This window comes from Strix uralensis, chromosome 1 (assembly GCF_047716275.1).
Source record: "Strix uralensis isolate ZFMK-TIS-50842 chromosome 1, bStrUra1, whole genome shotgun sequence".
In the NCBI taxonomy this organism is placed as follows: Eukaryota; Metazoa; Chordata; class Aves; order Strigiformes; family Strigidae; genus Strix; species Strix uralensis.
The window spans coordinates 98,451,821-98,469,624 of record NC_133972.1 but is presented as its reverse complement, the minus strand read 5'-3'; the positions used below and the strand labels follow the sequence as shown (position 1 = coordinate 98,469,624).

The window sequence follows — 17,804 nt, the reverse complement described above, 5'->3', positions numbered from 1 at the left end:
TGTATCAGCCAAACTTATCCTGGAACTAGATAAAATAACGCTTCCTTGATGAGTGCGTGTTTATGTGGACCACAGGCTGCAACTCCTCCGGGAGCAGTTTTTCCAAGATGGCTTTTACCCTTGTTCATGACTTAACTGTCTCATAAATCTTTCTGGGAACTTTGGTTTGGTGACAGTTCATGTCTACTAGAGAGCAGTGGGTAGCCTGTTTAAAACTCAAGGCTCTTGTTTTGAATACATACTTGATAATTAACAGTGAACAAGACGGGAACTCTCTTGTGGTAGGGGTAAAAGTTCTGGCTCTGCTTTGCAGTGCATGCTCTCTCCCCCGGTCACCCTTTTTTTCATTTGCTTGGAGGTGGCATCACTTGTCTTACACTGCAGGGATGTCTCCAGCTGAATGCCACTGTTTGGGAGAAATGCTGGGACCAGCAAATAGTGCTTTATGTATTTATATGCTTTTGTTTAGTTTCCTTTATTATGAAGCAGCAGTTGAAATCACTTTCTTGACATTGGCTTAATACTGCCTTCTCTTTTGTCATTTTTAGTTCTTTAGCTATATGCACATCTAAGTATGTTTGCAGTAGACTTCTTTTCAAGCTCTATCTGATCATGGAAGTGACGTTTAAAAGAAACACTACTCACCTTGCAAAGTTGCTGCTAATAATCACTCAAAAGAGGAAATGGAAGACTTGGATGCAGATTTGCATGGGACACCCTATTTGATATATTACATGAGAATAAAGTCATGAGAGAAAAGGCAGGTGGGAAAGGGTAAAGGGAAGAAGTTGTGTAACTAGGTGTTGAAGGCTAATGCTGCATAATGATCTCGATCTTATGGGTCTTTTCCAACCTAAATGATTCTATGATAAGTGTCTGTCATCTTAATTAACTCCCAGGTTTCAATGTTTTCTTTCCACAATTGAAAACATAGCCTCAGTTGGTGAGAGCCAATCTTCAAATGGTTAGGGTCTAGGTGTGAAGAGAGTCTTGTCTTTTTTGCCTGGACTGTGGAAATAGAGGAGGAGCTATCCAGTCTGAGAATAGTTATGTTGGGCTTTTGAATGAAGTATCAGGTTGAATGTGTTTTCTAGGCTACAGACAGCAAATGTGCAGATTTGCTACTCCAAGTTGATGCAAATCCTCGCCACCTCATCTTGCTCTTCTCGGTCTTCCCCCTCCAACTGTTTTCAATAATAAGTTGATGAAATGTCTTCAGTATGGTTTCTGACAGTTTGTTTGTACTCTGCAGGTCCTGTGAAGCAGTAGATGTAATTTGAAGAAAATTTGAAGGAACAAATGGCTTTAGCTGGCTGCCCAGACTCCTTTTTACATCTTCCTTATCGGATAGTAAGTTATGAAACTGCATGTTCCTGTCAGCTTGTAGCATCATATTGCTGTGTGCCAGTGATTGATTGTGCATTCAAACTTTTCATCAAACTGCTAATAGCTGTCTGGCAATTCTCTGGGTTTTGCTAATGTTTGGGAACAGAGGCTCTGTTACAATCCTGTATTCAAGACCTGCTGCTGAAAAAAATTGGGTCACTAATATATACTGATTAAGATTTGATATCTGTCCTCAAAATAGCCAGTTCATATTTGGGAGAAGGCACTTGTTTCCAAAGAAAATTTGCAAGCTACAATACCAGTGAAATGCCTTGCCTCAAAAAGTATCAGTGTTTGCAAAATGCTATATTTGTAGGAACAAAGGCAGAGATTTTTACACTTGGTTAGATCCAGTGTTTGTCATTATGCTGTATCTAAGCAGCCAATATGGCATATTACAAAGAATATATTAAAAAAAACCCTTAGCTCAATTTAAAGGTGCTAGGCAAAAATGCACTTAGAAGTTATCTTCCCCCCCACCCCGCCCCAGGCAGTTGTGTTGGTATAATGCATGCTTTGGTTTTTTGATGGTACTGCAAATTTGTTATTTTGCACATGGCCTGCTTTTTGCCCTTTTTTCTTTTGCTTTCGTAGTGTGCTTACCACCCTAAGGATTCAGTTATGATTTTGGGCCCTGCAGATACACAAATAATTAAAGAGTATCATATGACATTGAAACCTCCTTCTCTTTCTCCCAAGAGAAACATTACTAGTAGTGATTACCACAGTCATGCTACTCATTTGAAAGAAAAGTAAAAAACCAAACAAAACAAAAAAAAAAAATCCCCAACAAACCTCTATAGGGTTTTGTTTTGTAATATGCCAACTTACAATTTTTTTTTTTCCCCCACAGGGAACTTAAATTAGTTAAAAGGCTAATGTTAGTATATGATGAGTTGTCAGTTGAATGTACCTGAATGCTTTTCCTGATAACACGAAAAACATAACGGTTCCTTTATAACTGCTTTTGCAGCTATAAAAATAGAATGGACTCTGAGAAATCGGGTGTCCTGAAAATCTGTTACTATACTTGGATCTATGATTTTTAAAGACTATGTGAATAGATGTGCCTGGACTTCGTAATTTTGATGCACTGTGAAATTATGCTTCCGATTCATTTAGAGCATCATCTGAGTCATGATGCGAAGCTGAGGGAGAGGAGAGCTATGTAAGAAAAACTTGACATTGTAGGCAGTCATTTTTGAGCTGCAAATTCTTTACTGAATGTCAAGCTTTCTCATGAAAATAGTGTCTTTAGTGGTTCATAAGCAGTAAGAATGTGAATTTGCCTTCATACTTCCCCTGCTCTTACAAACCCTGTAGATAATCTGCTGTAGTCTGGGGCAGTCAACAGACTAGAAGTGTCAGAGCAACATGGGGGACTTAAGATGATGGAAAACTCCCTGTTAATAAATTATTTTTGGTCATAGCTTACTGTGTGTTAACTATCCTAAGTGCTTGTAACTGGTTTAAAGACTAGCTTTGGAAGCCCATTCACAACTACTGTGCCTTCTGTCAGAAGTGAAGTTCACGTTAAAAAAAAAAAAAAAAAGAAACAAAACCTGAACATCTGTTTTTCCACCCCTACTAAATCTGACTTAGAAGCTTTCATCAACTTGTCTTTCAAATTTGGCTACAGTGCCAGTATTGTGTTGGTAGAGGGCTGAAAGAAGGTTAAACTAAATATGCTCTAGATTAGAGTGTGAAGAAATATTCTATTTTTTTCAGTACATTTTCTGACTTAATATGAATGGAAGGCTATAGAGATCATTCCTCCAGAGTCCCCAAGGTTGGGACCTCTAATGCTGTAACTTCAGTGTTTAGAATAAATTAACATGTTGGAGTTTGGGATTACATGCAAAGCAGACAGTAAGAGAAATGAGAACCTGGATAAGTGAATATGCACTACAAAGTATCTTTTAGGATGCCTTGTTGTCAACCCCCCTCTACCCTTCATTTTTCTGGTTTTGGGGAGACGGGCAAGGTATAGTTCTCTGGCTTTCTTACTGGGTTCTTTGTTTGCAATGTTTGCTGCTTTCAGAAGCTTTCAGGTCTTGCTTAAGAGTGTCTTTTTTTTTTTTTTTTAAAACTTTCTCAGGAGTTAGCACATAAACCAGTCACACTGAGTGCATTCTCCTAGAAACAATCTCTAGCTTTGTGGAAAAAATCAATACTACCTTTTAGTGGCTTTCAGGAGCCCCTTCCAAATTCTCGAACTCTTCAATAAAAATCCGGCAGTGAGAATTGGCAGTGTTTGTCTTCTGTTCCTGGAAATTCAGAACATAGTCCCAGAATTTCTCAGAAAAAATGGGATGATTTTACTGTGTTTCCGTTCTTTTGCAATCTGTAGTCACAACAGTATTTATGCGCAGTGACTTGAACTCTTGGGGAAGATTTAGTTCTTTAACCCTTTGGTACATGAATTGTACAAGTCTCTGACATAAATAACAAAAGGATGGATTTTTCTCAGTTTCTGAAGATAAAATTCTGGGCATGTGGGAATGTTCTGTTCATCTTCTATTTTCTGCCTTCCATTTATTTTCTCATAACCAAGATGCAGGCATGTCTTTATTAATAATTAATAGAGTTTGTTTTCAGAGAGCTGAGTTCATATTAGTGAAAGGACTTGTTCACATCATACTCATTGTCTAACTTGGCATAAAATGCACTACAAGCACTTGGTCACAAAATAGGGAGAAAATGGAAATTGCTTTCTTCTACATCTACAGAGCTGTGGATTTCAGGTTTGCTAATAGTCCTCTTGACCAGATAAGAGAGCAGAATATTGCACATCATAATTGAGAAGCTTTGTGCATTTCAAGAATAGGGAAGTAAATGCCTAAGAGAATTATCCAGTTAGAGGCTAGCTACTGTAATAAAAGCCTCCTTTTAATGATGTCAGATTTGTGGATGTGAAGATGATGTACTGCTGTTACTACAACAGTCTCACTTCCTTGCCTTCAGCTGGAGCAACAGCTAGACACAGGTTCTCCAGGTTTTAGTATGTCAGCTTTGATCCTTCTTTTCAGTAAAAATGATACAATCGGTTAGAAGACATCTTTGGAGGTCATCTGATCCAAGTCCATGGCATATTGAGGTTATACTTGTTTTCCTAGACTGCTTTGTCTCGGTGAGTGTGGGTTTTCAGGAGACTTGCTTTTTACATTTTCAGGGATTGTTTGCTTTGGGTGGTTAGAGAGGGCTTTTGTTTTAGCAGGGGAAAAAAAAAATATCTTTAATTCAGAATTACCTTGGTGGATGCCATATTCCTCATCCCTATGAAATCCAGAAGCCTTCTGTGTGACTTAGTCTTATCTCTGCCACTTCAGAATTGAACAGTTTGATATTTGGTGTTAATATAGGTATACATGCTGCTGTCCATGTTTGCGTGAATAAAATATCTTCCATCCTAAAAAACACAGCATGAAAAAAATCAGCTGCAGAATTTGTGTCCAAGTAGACTGAAAACCTATGTGGGAAAGTCTGTCAAGACCTATGTTTTGGCCCTTGTTGTCTGTCTGACAGTGTTTGAAAATCTTGGTTCACCTAGCTACTGACAGGTGTTTATCAAGACTTATAGCGGTCTTTCTTATGATTTGTGGTGGGTTGAACTTGGCTGGATGCCAGGTGCCCACCAAGCTGCGCTCTCACTCCTCTCCTCAGCTGGACAGTGGAGAGAAAATACGATGAAAGGCCTGTGGGTTGAGATAAGGACAAGGAGAGATCACTTGCCAATTACCGTCATGGGCAAAAGAGACTTGACTTGGGGAAATAAGTTTCATTTATTAACAAAATCAGAGTAGGGTAATGACAAATAAAACCAAATGTCTTCCTCCCACCCTTCCCTTCTTCCCAGGCTTAACTTTACTCCCCCTTTCTCTACCTCCTTCCCCTGAGCAGTGCAGGGGGGCAGGGGATGGGGGTTGTGGTCAGTTCATCACATGTTGTCTCTGCCGCTCCTACCTCCTCAGGGGGAGGACTCATCACACTCTTCCCCTGCTCCAGTATGGGGTCCCTCCCACAGGAGACAGTCCTCCACGAGCTTCTCTGGTGTGAGTCCTTCCCATGGGCTGCAGTTCTTCATGAACTGCTCCAGCGTGGGTCCCCCACAGTGTCACAAGTCCTGCCAGCAAACCTGCTCCAGCGTGGGCTCCTCTCTCTATGGGTCCACAGGTCCTGCCAGGAGCCTGTTCCAGCATGGGCTTCCCACAGGGTCACAGCCTCCTTTAGACACATCCACCTGCTCCAGCGTGGGGATCCTCCACAGGCTGCAGGTGGATCTCTGCTCCACCGTTAACCTCCATGGGCTGCAGGGGCACAGCCTGCCTCACCATGGTCTTCATCTCATGGGCTGCAGGGGAATCTCTGCTCCGGTGCCTGGAGCACCTCCTCCCCCTCCTTCTTCACTGACCTTGGTGTCTGCAGGGTTGTTTCTCTCACATACTCTAACTCCTCTCTCCTGGCTGCTGTTGTGCAGCAGTTTTTTCACCCTTCTTAAATACGTTATCCCAGAGGCGCTACCACTGTTGCTGATGGGCTCAGCCTTGGCCAGCAGTGGGTGAGTCCATCTCGGAGCTGGCTGGCATTGGCTCTGTCAGACATAGATGAAGCTTCTAGCAACTTCTCACAGAAGCCACCCCTGTAGCCCTCCTGCTACCAGAACCTTGCCATGCAAACCCAATACATGATTTTTAAGATTCAAAATAAATGGTGGGTTAATTTATTCTCATTAGGCTTAAATGTACAAGGATGATGCTTGTATAGAATTTGGCCCAGAGTTTGGGTTTTTCATGCTAATGGGGCAATATGGAAGGACCGGAGTGCACAAGCAGGCTTTCAAAGTCTTTGGGCATAGCTGAGTGGAAAAAACACCAGAGGCATTATTGCATTGCGTCATTCTTCTACATATTGCATGAAGAAATGAAGCTGAAATGTTGCTACTGCCAATGCAGAAAGTCATCAGATTTGTGAAATATGGTGTCAGTCAACAGATATTTAGTTGACGATGCTCTTGTTTTAACAGCTTACATGTATGTAGTGTAGAGGGTTGACGGACTGCAGCAGACATAAAGTACAAAGCAGTGAGAACATTAGTGAATGTTTTTACAAGATGTTGCCTCCAGTATGAAGTTATGAAATGTGTCTCCCTGAGTGCAGACTGCAAATGTTTTTTACAGATAGAGTTGATGCGGCTTGGTAGTTTTGTTGAAGAACAACTGGAGGTGGATTTCTAGCCTCTCTGTTTTTCCTGGAAAGAAACAGGTTTGAAAAAAATTGTCCCAGAAGGAGTCGTTTTCACTAACGTTGGAATAAAAGTGTGGTGCTTGTGTCTTAAGAAGGCCATTGGAAGTGCACTTGCCCCCACTATTGTGTGTCAGCAGAATATTGTATATGAAACAAATTTTTCACATTATTTTGCATCTCACACTAAGTTTTTACACAATTGATTAGTTTCTCTTCTTACAAGAAATACCTATCAATTACTTTTTTTACTGTACTAGTTTACCTTTCTACAATTTCAACTGAAAGCCTGTACTTAACTCTTTGCACTTCTACTTTTGAATTCTAATTTACATGGAAATTGACTGGAAAAACATGAAGTCTTTTTTTGAAGGTGAATGTGAGCAAGAAATTTCAAGTGTCTAGGTCCACATTTTTCAATTACAGAAGATTTTTCAACCCACCAAAAAAAAAGACTCAAAGCACTCTAATGGTCAATCATACCATTTACTAATTGTATTATTACTAATAGTGGTGAGGAAGCAATGTAGATGTTGCAAATCAAGTGAGGAAATTACAAGTGAAGAAGCTTAATTTTGCATCTTCCTTTTAATGGCTTCATGCTTATGCCTGAACAGTAGACTGAACCAATCTTTTAATTTTGTTATGTCATATGCAAGCAGTCTCTTAAATCCGTCCCTTGATTTAGCTCTGTTTTTCGTACATGTTGAAATCTACAGTTTAATTTTTTTTTACTTAAGAGAAGGCTGAGGGGGGGATCTTATGAGTGTATATAAATACCTGAAAAGAAGGTTCAGAGAGGACACAGCCAGGCTCTTTTTCAGTGGTACCCAGTGGGAGGATAAGAGGCAATGGGGCAAACTGAAACACAGGAGGTTCCCTCTGAATATTGGGCAACACTCTTTCACCATGAGGGTGGCTGAGTGCTGGCACAGGTTGCCCAGAGAGGTGATGGAATCTCCATCCTTGGAGATACTCCAAGCCATCTGGACCAGATGACCACCAGAGGTACCTTCCAACTTCAGTCATTCAGTGATCCTATGAAAATCAAAAGCAATGGATCTCTTTTAGGTTCTGACTTCTGTGCAACTTTAAGATGCCACTTCCAGATTGTAAACATACCTACGTAGATAAAACCAGACCATTTTCTGGCGTTTTCTCACAAAACTTCAGGAGACCATTCTGAAGTAATGGTAACAATCAGTTTAGCAGACTATAGCACCAAACTAAATCCTGTATATTTTTTTCTTACGAATGGGATCTTTTCTGAATGAGTAAATACTTAACAAGCTGTTTACCAACTGGTTATTTTGGAGAACTACCAGCATGAGTGTTTTCATGTTAGTAACAGCTCTCAGTGGAAGAGAGAAGTTCATGTACTAGTCCTAAGATAGCTTCATACTTCAAATGTCTGTGTAAATATAAGAGAACAGAAACCTGAAATATAAGAGAATGGAATTTTTTTAAAATTGGCTTTGTTATAGTCAACTGGAATTACATTAACGATAGTTTGGGGGTGTGTGTTTTTAATGAACCTTTCTCCTACAGATGTTCTGTGCTCTACATATGTGTAAATAATAACCACTGGAGAAGATTATTTTGTTTAAGAGGAAAATAAGATTGCTGTGCTTTTGGAGCTGTCACTTTTCAAGAAAGTGCTGTGGCTCGGATAATTCTTAATGTTGCTGTCCATGCCAATTGGCTCAGACAGGCCTTTTCTATCCTTGGAAAAGACTGGAAATATAATGTTGTCTTATACTTAAATATTTCCAAGAAATATATCTAGATACACACCTTGCTAAAAGTTATGCCCAGTAGATTTTCTTAACTTACACAGTCTGAAGGGAAACTGATCAAAGGAAGGACAGTATTCCATAAGCACTTACGATTTCTTTTTCAACCTTAGGAAAGGGTGGGGGAGGAAAAACCCAAACCACCGCCCCACAACCAAAATCCCGTGATTCTGCATTCTTAAGTTGTTTAAGTGTGGTCAAGTCTGGGAGGAGAATTTTTCCATTTCTAAAAAGAAACTGTGGGTACAATTTCCAAATTTATTGTTCATGTGTTGTCTCATGACAGGGATCATCTTGTTTCTACACTTGCAGACCATATACTTGTAATGCTATAGCTGAGTTCTCAACTGAAGCTGCTGATTCAAACAAGAATGTATAGCCTATGATGACTTTGATGGTAGATGTGCCACTCTACTTTGTAAAGCTAGGGATAAAAATATCAAGTCCACCTAGCACTAGCTATGACTGAAAAGGATCTTCACCTGCTTCTTTTGCATCCTCTAAGAATTTTTCTTTCCATTTGTAATATAATGCAGTCTGACATACTCTTTTTAAAAGGTCTCCCTGGGTGCCCACAAAACTCTGCCACTTTTCAGGTATATCTTTCATTCCTACTGTCGCAGGTACGTTCCCTTCGTGGAGATGTGGGATGGAGAGTGCGGCATAAAACAAGGACTTCGTTCTTGAAGGATTGGCTTTGCTTTTTCAGGATCGACTTTTACAAAATTGATCAGCTTTCAGGAATCTTTCATGTAGAAAGGGCTATATTATTGGTATTAATGGCCTTTTATGCTAGATAGTATTGATATTTTAATCTAAGGCACTAAGATACAGTGTTTTTCTTTCTGGTTTTGAAAGAACAACAAGCAATCAAAGGTAGAACACAAATGCCCAGTAAAGCTTTCAGGCTTTACTGCTATTTTAAGATAGCCTTGGCTTGCGTACTGGTAAGACCAGTGTGCATATTTGAAATTCTAGCCTCCACAATGAAAAGACAAGCCTTCGGAAACAGCCAGTGGTTTTGGAGCATGCTTGTTCTTTGCAAACTGAATGTTAAACAATGACTTAAGACTCTACTACACACTGGCTGTAGCTCTTGATGTCTTACACACTGGCTCCATTTTTTGACATAATTTTGGCAACTGGGGGAACCTGGCAATCCTTCATGCTAGAGGCCTTAGCTGTAATAAAGCGCTTTAGTTATTAGCACAAGTAAATAGTTGTCCATTTGTGCTTCATTAATGCATATTAGTCATACAGTAAATACTGTCATGCTGGCAAGTTCCCCAGAATACTGAATACTTCTTCACAGTTCAGGAGGGGGTTTCTGACAAAATGATGTTGGCACCTTTCTTGAAGAAGTTCTTGAAGCTATTAGTGTAGAAGAGTGACAGACCATTATTTCAGCTCACGTGGGTATTTGTAAAACTGATACTTCAGTGGAGTATTTTTGATGAATTTTATGCTCTGCAGTAGGTCCTTCTCAAGTTTGCAGTTAACTTTTCTACAGTCTTCAGCTATATCTGAGGCAGATTGTTTTGGGCTGTGGGGATTACAAATGAGGTGCCTACTTTTCTAATGAAAATAATTAGATATTCTAAAATCCTGTAAGATTGTCCAATATTGTAAAATTTTAACTATATAGTTGAAGAACCTAACATGTGCAACAGTGTGAGGAAATCGGAAAGTAGCACAATGATCCATGATCTGTGTGCTTTGTTTTTTTGAGAGATAAGACCCTTAATATAGACAGTATAAAATTGTGAGCTGAAATTTCAGGTATGACTTGTTCGTTGGAACAGCCAGCATAGATTTACCAGTTGCTTCTTTTGTCCTTCGTGTGCCTGGCAATTACTTCCAGGAGGACTTGCCAGAAACTGGGCAAGGCTGACCAGCTTTGGGTTCCTCATATCCTCATCCTTGCCCATTTTGAAGATGAATCTAATTTTTTTGCCTCTGCAGTCATCAGGATCCTCTTCTGATCAGTGACTTACTTTTTGAAGATAAGAGTGAGTGGTATTGGCCATCTTCCTTAGCACCTTCTAACACATCCTATCTGGTCCCAGGGACTTGGTCCAGTTAGCTTATGTGATCCATAACCTTCCTTTGCTGTGAGCAATAGTTCAGTTCCCCAGATCTGACACTATGCTCAAAGAGCTCGGAGATGTGAGGATGAACTTTACTAGGAAAAACTGAGGCAAACAAATAATTCATCTTTTGTGTCCTTAGCTGCTGAGTCCTGTGCATGACTGAGCATTAACTAGACGAATATTAGCATCTTTTTGTCCTGGCTTACCTGTAGAAACATTCTTTGTTTTTTTTCTTGGCATCCTTTGCTTGCTCCAGCTATTCTGCCTGGGCAGTATCTCCATATTCTTTCTGTGTAATTCTGCTTTGACCTTCTCTGTGTTTCAGCATTTGAGCTGAGGCAAGAGTTGCCTGTCCATTCACCCTGGCTTTCTGCCATTCCCCTGTCACTTTCTGCATGCTGAAATGGACCATTCTTGAGCTTTGAGGAGGCTGTCCTGGGAGATCAGCTTGTTGTCCTGGGCCCCTTGGTCCTTCAGAGCAGTCTCCCATGGGAACCTGGCAGGCAGATCCTTGAGCAAGCCAAAAATCTGCTTTGCTGCAGTCCAGGAATGTAATTCTGCTAGCAGTCTTGCTCCCTTGGCTTACTCTTGTTACCTTCACCTCAGCGTGGCATCAGTCTGCCATCAGCCTCTGCCTCCCCAACTGATTCCTCTTTGTCCATGAGTTGGCTTTGTTAGCTTGTTGGTCAAGCAGAGTACTTCCCCAGTTGGCTCACTGATCACTTGGTGATGTGAAGTTATCTTCAACCCACTCCAGAAATCTTTGTAGTGTCCAGTGCTGGCTGCAGCTGGAACTGCACTATTTGTTTGTGAGTGGGTCAGAAATGTGATTTAGCTGATTTGCCTTCAGTTTCTCCCCATCCCATGCACCTGGCAGCAAAAATGGACTTGTTTGGCCTAGGCAAGGCAGATACTATGAGTTTTCATCTTCTCCAAGATGATGGGTGCTTCTTTTGGAAACAAGCATTGAGGTGGAAAACAAGGGACTTGCCAGTGTGACAGACACAAAGGAGAACCTCAGGGTGCTAGTCAATATCCCAGGTGCCTCCTGGCCTACCTCTGTCCTTTGTGACTTCCCAGCCAAACTGTTGGTACTCACTCTCCTGTCATGGTACCCTCCTGTCTTCCATGGTGTTTACTTTCTCTCCCAAGGTTTATATCCAAGTAGGCTGTATCCCATGTTGCCTTCTCTGAGGATCTACTGCCAGCCATATCTCCTCAGAACCATCCTTGGGGCAGTGTGGGGAAGCTCCCCCTCACCAAGTGGCTTGTGAGCTTCCACCCTCAGGTCTGACTGGTGCTGCTATCCTTTGGTCACGAGTGCGCCTGGCTTCAAGTCATTTGGTGGGGGTGGGCATAAGGCAGTAGGAATCCTCGCTAGATGTTCACCTTTCCTCTCCACTGGGAACCCACTGCAGAAGAGATGCTGCCCCCCACACCTGGTGTGTGAAGAAGCAGTTGCAGGTCAGGGAGTAAGGGCTGACACAAGCCTTGAAATGCACAAACTGCTTTATTGATTGTAAAGAGAGCATGCCTAGCCTGGCAAGACTAACATCTCCCTTTCCTGCCTGTGGGTTTTCTGACTCCTCCACCTCTCTGGCAGGGACCTGAACTGTCCAGGATTTCCTTGAGTAGTGGTGGTGTAGAGGCTGATGGAGAGTAGTGCCTGGGGGAGCTTGGGAGAAGACATTTTGGCCCTCTTGGAAGGAAATCACTGCCTCTTTCTGGAGGACATCTTGGCAATGGTGATGTCAGGAGGAAGTGACTGTACCTGGGGCTAGTTCATCTCTATGGACTCTCTTTCCTAATCAGCCTCTATGTGCTCTGGGTCTCCTGCCACCTGGTTGAGTGAAGCCCTTTGGTCCTTCATAGTCCTTCTGTGTGCTCTTACTGTGTTCCCCCTCTACATATTCTTCTTCCAGAGCCCCTCTCTTGAGCTTATCCTTCCTTGACTAGCAGGGAAGCAGGAACTCTTTGGCCAGCCAGGAGTGGTTGCCATGGTCATACCACCATGACTGCTAGTCATGACCTGTTGGAAAGATTTCTGCAGAAGGTAAATCTAGGATCATGTTACATACATGTTCCTCAGTGTCTCGTGTTATTTGTGCTTGTTAGATCATTTCAGTTAGTCTCTTGAATGTGGCAGATACCCATTTATTAAAGGAACTTACAGCATGTTTACCCATCCACACATGCACACTCAATTTATATGAATTTTTTTCCTTTTAAAATTCTTGACAGGCTGAGAATTTTAAAAACTAAATATTAATGTTAAGATTTGAGGTAGTCACCTTAAGCTTTTTGTAGCTAGATGTGCTTGTAGATCCTGTTCTCTGAGGTGAATGCAAATTAAGACTTCAGAGTGCCCATTTCTCTACTTCTGGCCATACAGAAGTATAAGGCAGTGTGTTGTAAGTTTGATGGGAAGAATGCCTTCCTACCTGTGTGCTGATGAAGTTTCTGCATTAAATATATGGGGGTTTTTATGACGTAGGCAAATCATTAAGCAAATGTGCTAAAGATGTTATGAAAAAGGCATCTCTTAAGATCTTGTTTTTTCTGGAGTCCTTTATGTCCTCAAAATTATGACAAACTGCTGGCTGTTGAACATGAATAGGCTGGATGGTTTGGTCGCAAACCATAACTGCTATGCTGGATGAGAGCAGATTGGAAAAATAGTTTTCTGACAGCATATCTTTTAGAGTATGACTTGCCCTGAAGATTAGAATAAACCCAAACCCACAAGACCAGAAACTTCGCATCAACTGTCCTACTAGCATCTTTTAGAATAGGGTTATTGACACAATAACATGCGTTATTAGGATGCAAGATTACACACATGCTGTCAGTATTGTGGTGGTGTGTTAATGAATTCCCAGGTAATTTTCCACAGTTAATTTCCTTGTTTTAGCTAGATGTAATGGTTTTCAGTTTGTATCTAGAAAGTGGCTTGCTTCTGAAGCCTAGTTCAAAGTTCTTCTCTTTTCTTCCTCATCCTATGATTCCTTTTTTTTGATCTCTGGTTTGGCTTTAATCTCAGCAGGAATCTTTTCCACTACCTTTATTCCACAGATCTGCATTTTTGGGTTAGAAAGAACAGCTCAGAGCTGAATAGCTCAAAATAGAATAGCTGTAAAAGTTACCACCCTGAGCCCTGGAGTTGATCACTATCTCAGCTGAAGTGTGGTACCTGCTCATGTGCAAGCTGCTAGCCTCTTGAACTGCAAAGTAAACAAGTCATATTCCACACCCCACACGCTCATCTTCAGCAGTGCTTTCAGGGAAGAGAAAAGAGAAAGAAAAGTGTTTTAAAGCCACTTTAAAACTGATTGAACAGCAGCTCATCTGATTGCATCCTATCTTCCTCGGAGTGAACAGGAGAAATACATTTGCAGAAATGTTCTCATGGTTAGTAGCTAGTGTTTCAGCATTGCTAAAGCCAGCACAATCAAATCTTGTGCACATGGCAGTATTAAACTGCAGGATTTCTTGAACTTTATTTCTGGCTGCCCAGTTCTGCAATCTCTGAAACCTCTCCCCATTTGGATACCCTGTACTTGGGTAGGTCTTGCTTGGGATGGTTTGCTTGTTTTGGTTCATGTGCTACCTTGGCAATTTTTGGCATGCCAGGCCTTTTTCCAGTAGCATACTGGTAATTATGAAAATTCTTTGATCTGTTGAGGCCTTAACATAGCCCAGTATTCAGAGGATTTGTGCAGAATTAATGCAGGTCCTGCTGCTAACTACATTGAAGGGTTGCAGTGTATGTTCTGATGTGCTGTGGGTTACTTTATTGGATGTGTCCAGTTGGTCTTAGCAAAAAGTGGAGAGAAGCTGTACAAAATAAATGGTCACTTGACACATGCTGTGAACAACTAGTTATAAAACAAAACAAAACCAAAACCTTCCAAGTGTGAAGAGGTGATTGACATGCTTGCTTTTAGCAACCAGATTTTTTCCAAGTGCCAGTTTGCACAAAAACTAGAGACACTTTGTATTGGGTTTTCCTGGAACAGCTTGCAACTTTACATGTAATCTGTTATTATTTAAATGCAAATTGCTGAGCTTTTGCAAATTTTCTTCCTTTAGAGAATGTGAAGTCAATAAAGATTTTCTGATAAAGCCATCTTGATGCAGGATAACTGACAGAGCTACCTGCAATTAGCTCACTTTCCTCAAGGAGGAGAAAATATGGCAGCCCCTACATTGAGAGATATATACACACATATAAACATATGTATTTATTAATACTGGAACAAGTGTAGCAATTAAGTACATTTCATGCTTTACCTAGATTTTTGAAAATCGGACAGAGATAGGTAAAGTATCCAGAGCACCGAGAGAAGTTCTCAGGCTAAAAAGTACCTTTGAGCTGCTTGGATTTTACTATAGTCAAACTACCTACTACTTTTTTGTATTCTGATTAGGACTCTGGAGATGTAGAACATACTGCAAGTTTTTTTTATTTGGAGAAAGAGGGATAAGACACTGGTGCACTGAAATATCCAGGATGACCCCTGTTGTTAGTCTTACCTTAATTTTTGTTTTGTTTTCTTTCCAACTGTTGTGAATTGACAATTTGTACGTAGGCAGCACTGCAGCGTAGTTTGTATTAGAAACATTGTCCAACAGTTGCGAACACTTGGGAGCAGCGACTTTATGAAGTCTAATAGAGCATCACTGTTGAGGATTTTAACTTTTTTGAAAACTGTTTTGAACATCAGTGTGAAAGGTGCAGTGATGCAATTTTCTTAAAACTGAAGGTCAAATGAGATTCAAACATGATTAAAGACATCCAGAAATACAGGCATCTTGTTTTGTTGGTAATAGTTGGTGGGGTTTTTTTCTGATGGCTTGCAAAGTACCCATATATTGTGGACTGTTTGTTACACACCATCATTTTGATTGCATAAATTACTGATTTTCTCTGAAAGTAGAACCCTGCCATTTGGTTGGGGTGAGTACAATGCTCTGTTCCAATACAAGATCTGATACTGGGGTGTTAATCATGAAAATGTGTGATTGTTGTGCTTTAGAGATGAGTCTGTGATTTCTGTGGATTTTGGTTTTTTTGATGGGTTATGGAGCTGTCAACTGTGTATAAATCTTTACCCCATATCTGAGATTCTCAAATATCTTTTTTGATAAAGCTTGCTGTTCTGGAGATGTGTAAAGAGTTAGTTCTGTATCTAACTGAACGCAGGTCACCTGAACTACAAATGTCTTGTCTGAGGTGGGCAATTAGTTCTGAAGCAGATTACACCATGTAACAGGTAAATGGTTCTTTATCTAAGCAGAAAGGTGTGTGGTCAATATAATTAGGATCATAGGTTTGATCAGATGGGACAGCCATTTCTAGACCTAGTTAATTACTCATGTAGTGCCAAGGATGACTCTTCAGGGAAGGAGGGGTATCAAGCACACCCTAAACTGCAGCAGTTGAGCAAATTGACTAGAAAGAGGAGAGATAAGGTCCATATCACTGATAGTTGAAGCCAATAAGGATAGCAAAGTAGTTTTGTATGAAGTTGTTCAACATGACATTTGAAATTAATCATATTTTCAGTTTGAAGACCTAAAGAACAATTTCATTAGCAATCTGAGAGTTACTTTGCTCGCTGGCGTCTGGTAAATTTTAATGGTCTTTGTGAGCACAGTGGCTCTTGCCCCATGGAAGGTTTGCCATTTTATCAGTTCTGTTGAGGACTGTGAAAAATCATCTTTACCTATTGGCCTGTTCAAACCCTCAGTCTGAACCTGAACCATCAAGAAGACAAAAGGGGATAGCACTATTGCCTTTAAGAAAGCAGACCCAGATTCAGATGAGATAAATTCCTTTGCTCTGTGTTTCATGATACTTTCATTCCTTTGTTAGTCTTGAGTTTTCAGGACTGCCTAGCTATAAGGGTGCATACACTTAAATGTAATTTAGGTTACGGCTGTGGTTGCCTATTCCCAAAGTGTAGAGATTTTAATCTCTCTTCTTAAAGAGAATGCACTTGTATAGATATAATGGTTCCTGCAACCTAGATAGCATCTTCCCTTCTCTCCTCCCTCCCCTGGCTTGAGATACACAGATGTGTTGCTGCAGTGCTGGATCCCAAAGTCCACCAGGTCATCGTTTCATGGCAGGGCATCATTGGCCTGTGCTGGGACAGACTGTCCAAGGCAGCTCGCAGAACATCTCCCATCCACTTGGTGTAAGAGTGCTGTCAAAACCTGACTCCCAAAGCCAGTGTTGTTGGAAGCAGCTGGCCAGCAGCGAGGCTATAACTGGAGCCCTAGTAGATTTGATGCCAAGTAGAACAGATGAGCTACCTTGTATTTCACAGGTCTGAGCACGGGAAGGGCAGTGGGTTGAAAAGGATCAAATATCCTGTACCTTCTTTCTGTGTGTTACTACTTCCCCCAAAAGAACATGTGAAGATATTTTTTTTTTTTAGTGCAAGCTGAAAAAAAATAATTTTGAAGACACTTTTTTAGAACGGACAGGTGTGTTAGCAGTTGTGTGACGTGCTGAAATTTTCCATAGCACCTGGGTACAAATATTTCCATTATACTACTTTTAATCTTTCTGATGAGGAGGGAATATAATCTGACCATACAGAAACTTGGACAAAACATAGAAGGTGACCCTGGTAAGGATTCTTGAATAGGCTAAAAGTTTTACAAGCAACAATACATCATTATGGGTTGCATTACTCCCTTAAATTGCATGAGCACCATACAATATAGTAGTTAACCAGTATGGATTGCTAAATTCTGTTAGAGCCTTGTTGTGCTTTTAACTCAATTTCAGTAGTGTAGTCTACAGTTCTTTGATAAGAGAAGATCTCACTGAAAAGCCTCTTTAAAAAGAAGATGAATATGACATAGTTATTTTATAATTTCTTCGGGTAACAAAACTCAATTTTTCTGTTTAATTCCTATTGGTAAATACAATTCTCCCTCATAGAAAACAGGTTTTTCAGGGACTTTATTGTGGAGTCAGTATTGACCAAAACCAAAGAGCTTGGAACATGCAGTAAATTAGGGTTTTAGTAGCTTTGTCAGTGGCAGTCCCTTGCCAGTGAGAGTGACTTGCTTTGGAGGTAAGGCTAACTTACAATTAAGTACAAGCTAAAGATAATCAGGATCTGTGGGCACCAGCAGAAGAAACAGAATTTCCATATAAGCATATAATTTTCTACTGTGAAGAATTTCCTAATATATACTTCATTTATTCAGTGGTGGTTTGTTAGAAATGAGAAGGAAGCTAGTTTGTTTTAAAAAAAGAAGCAAAAAGACACTTTAT

General features: G+C 40.6%; 1 protein-coding gene across 6 annotated transcripts in view; it reads left to right on the top strand.

Moving 5' to 3' along the window:
• Nucleotides 1-17,804, top strand: part of GRB10 (growth factor receptor bound protein 10) — a 150,285-nt gene that overhangs the window by 36,134 nt on the left and 96,347 nt on the right. For all 6 annotated transcript variants that reach the window (XM_074875018.1, XM_074875038.1, XM_074875047.1 and 3 more), the window contains exon 2: nt 1,253-1,350. In XM_074875018.1, the coding sequence (XP_074731119.1) occupies nt 1,300-1,350 (51 nt within the window). In that variant the 5' untranslated portion in view covers nt 1,253-1,299. The remainder of the gene's footprint in view (nt 1-1,252; nt 1,351-17,804) is intronic.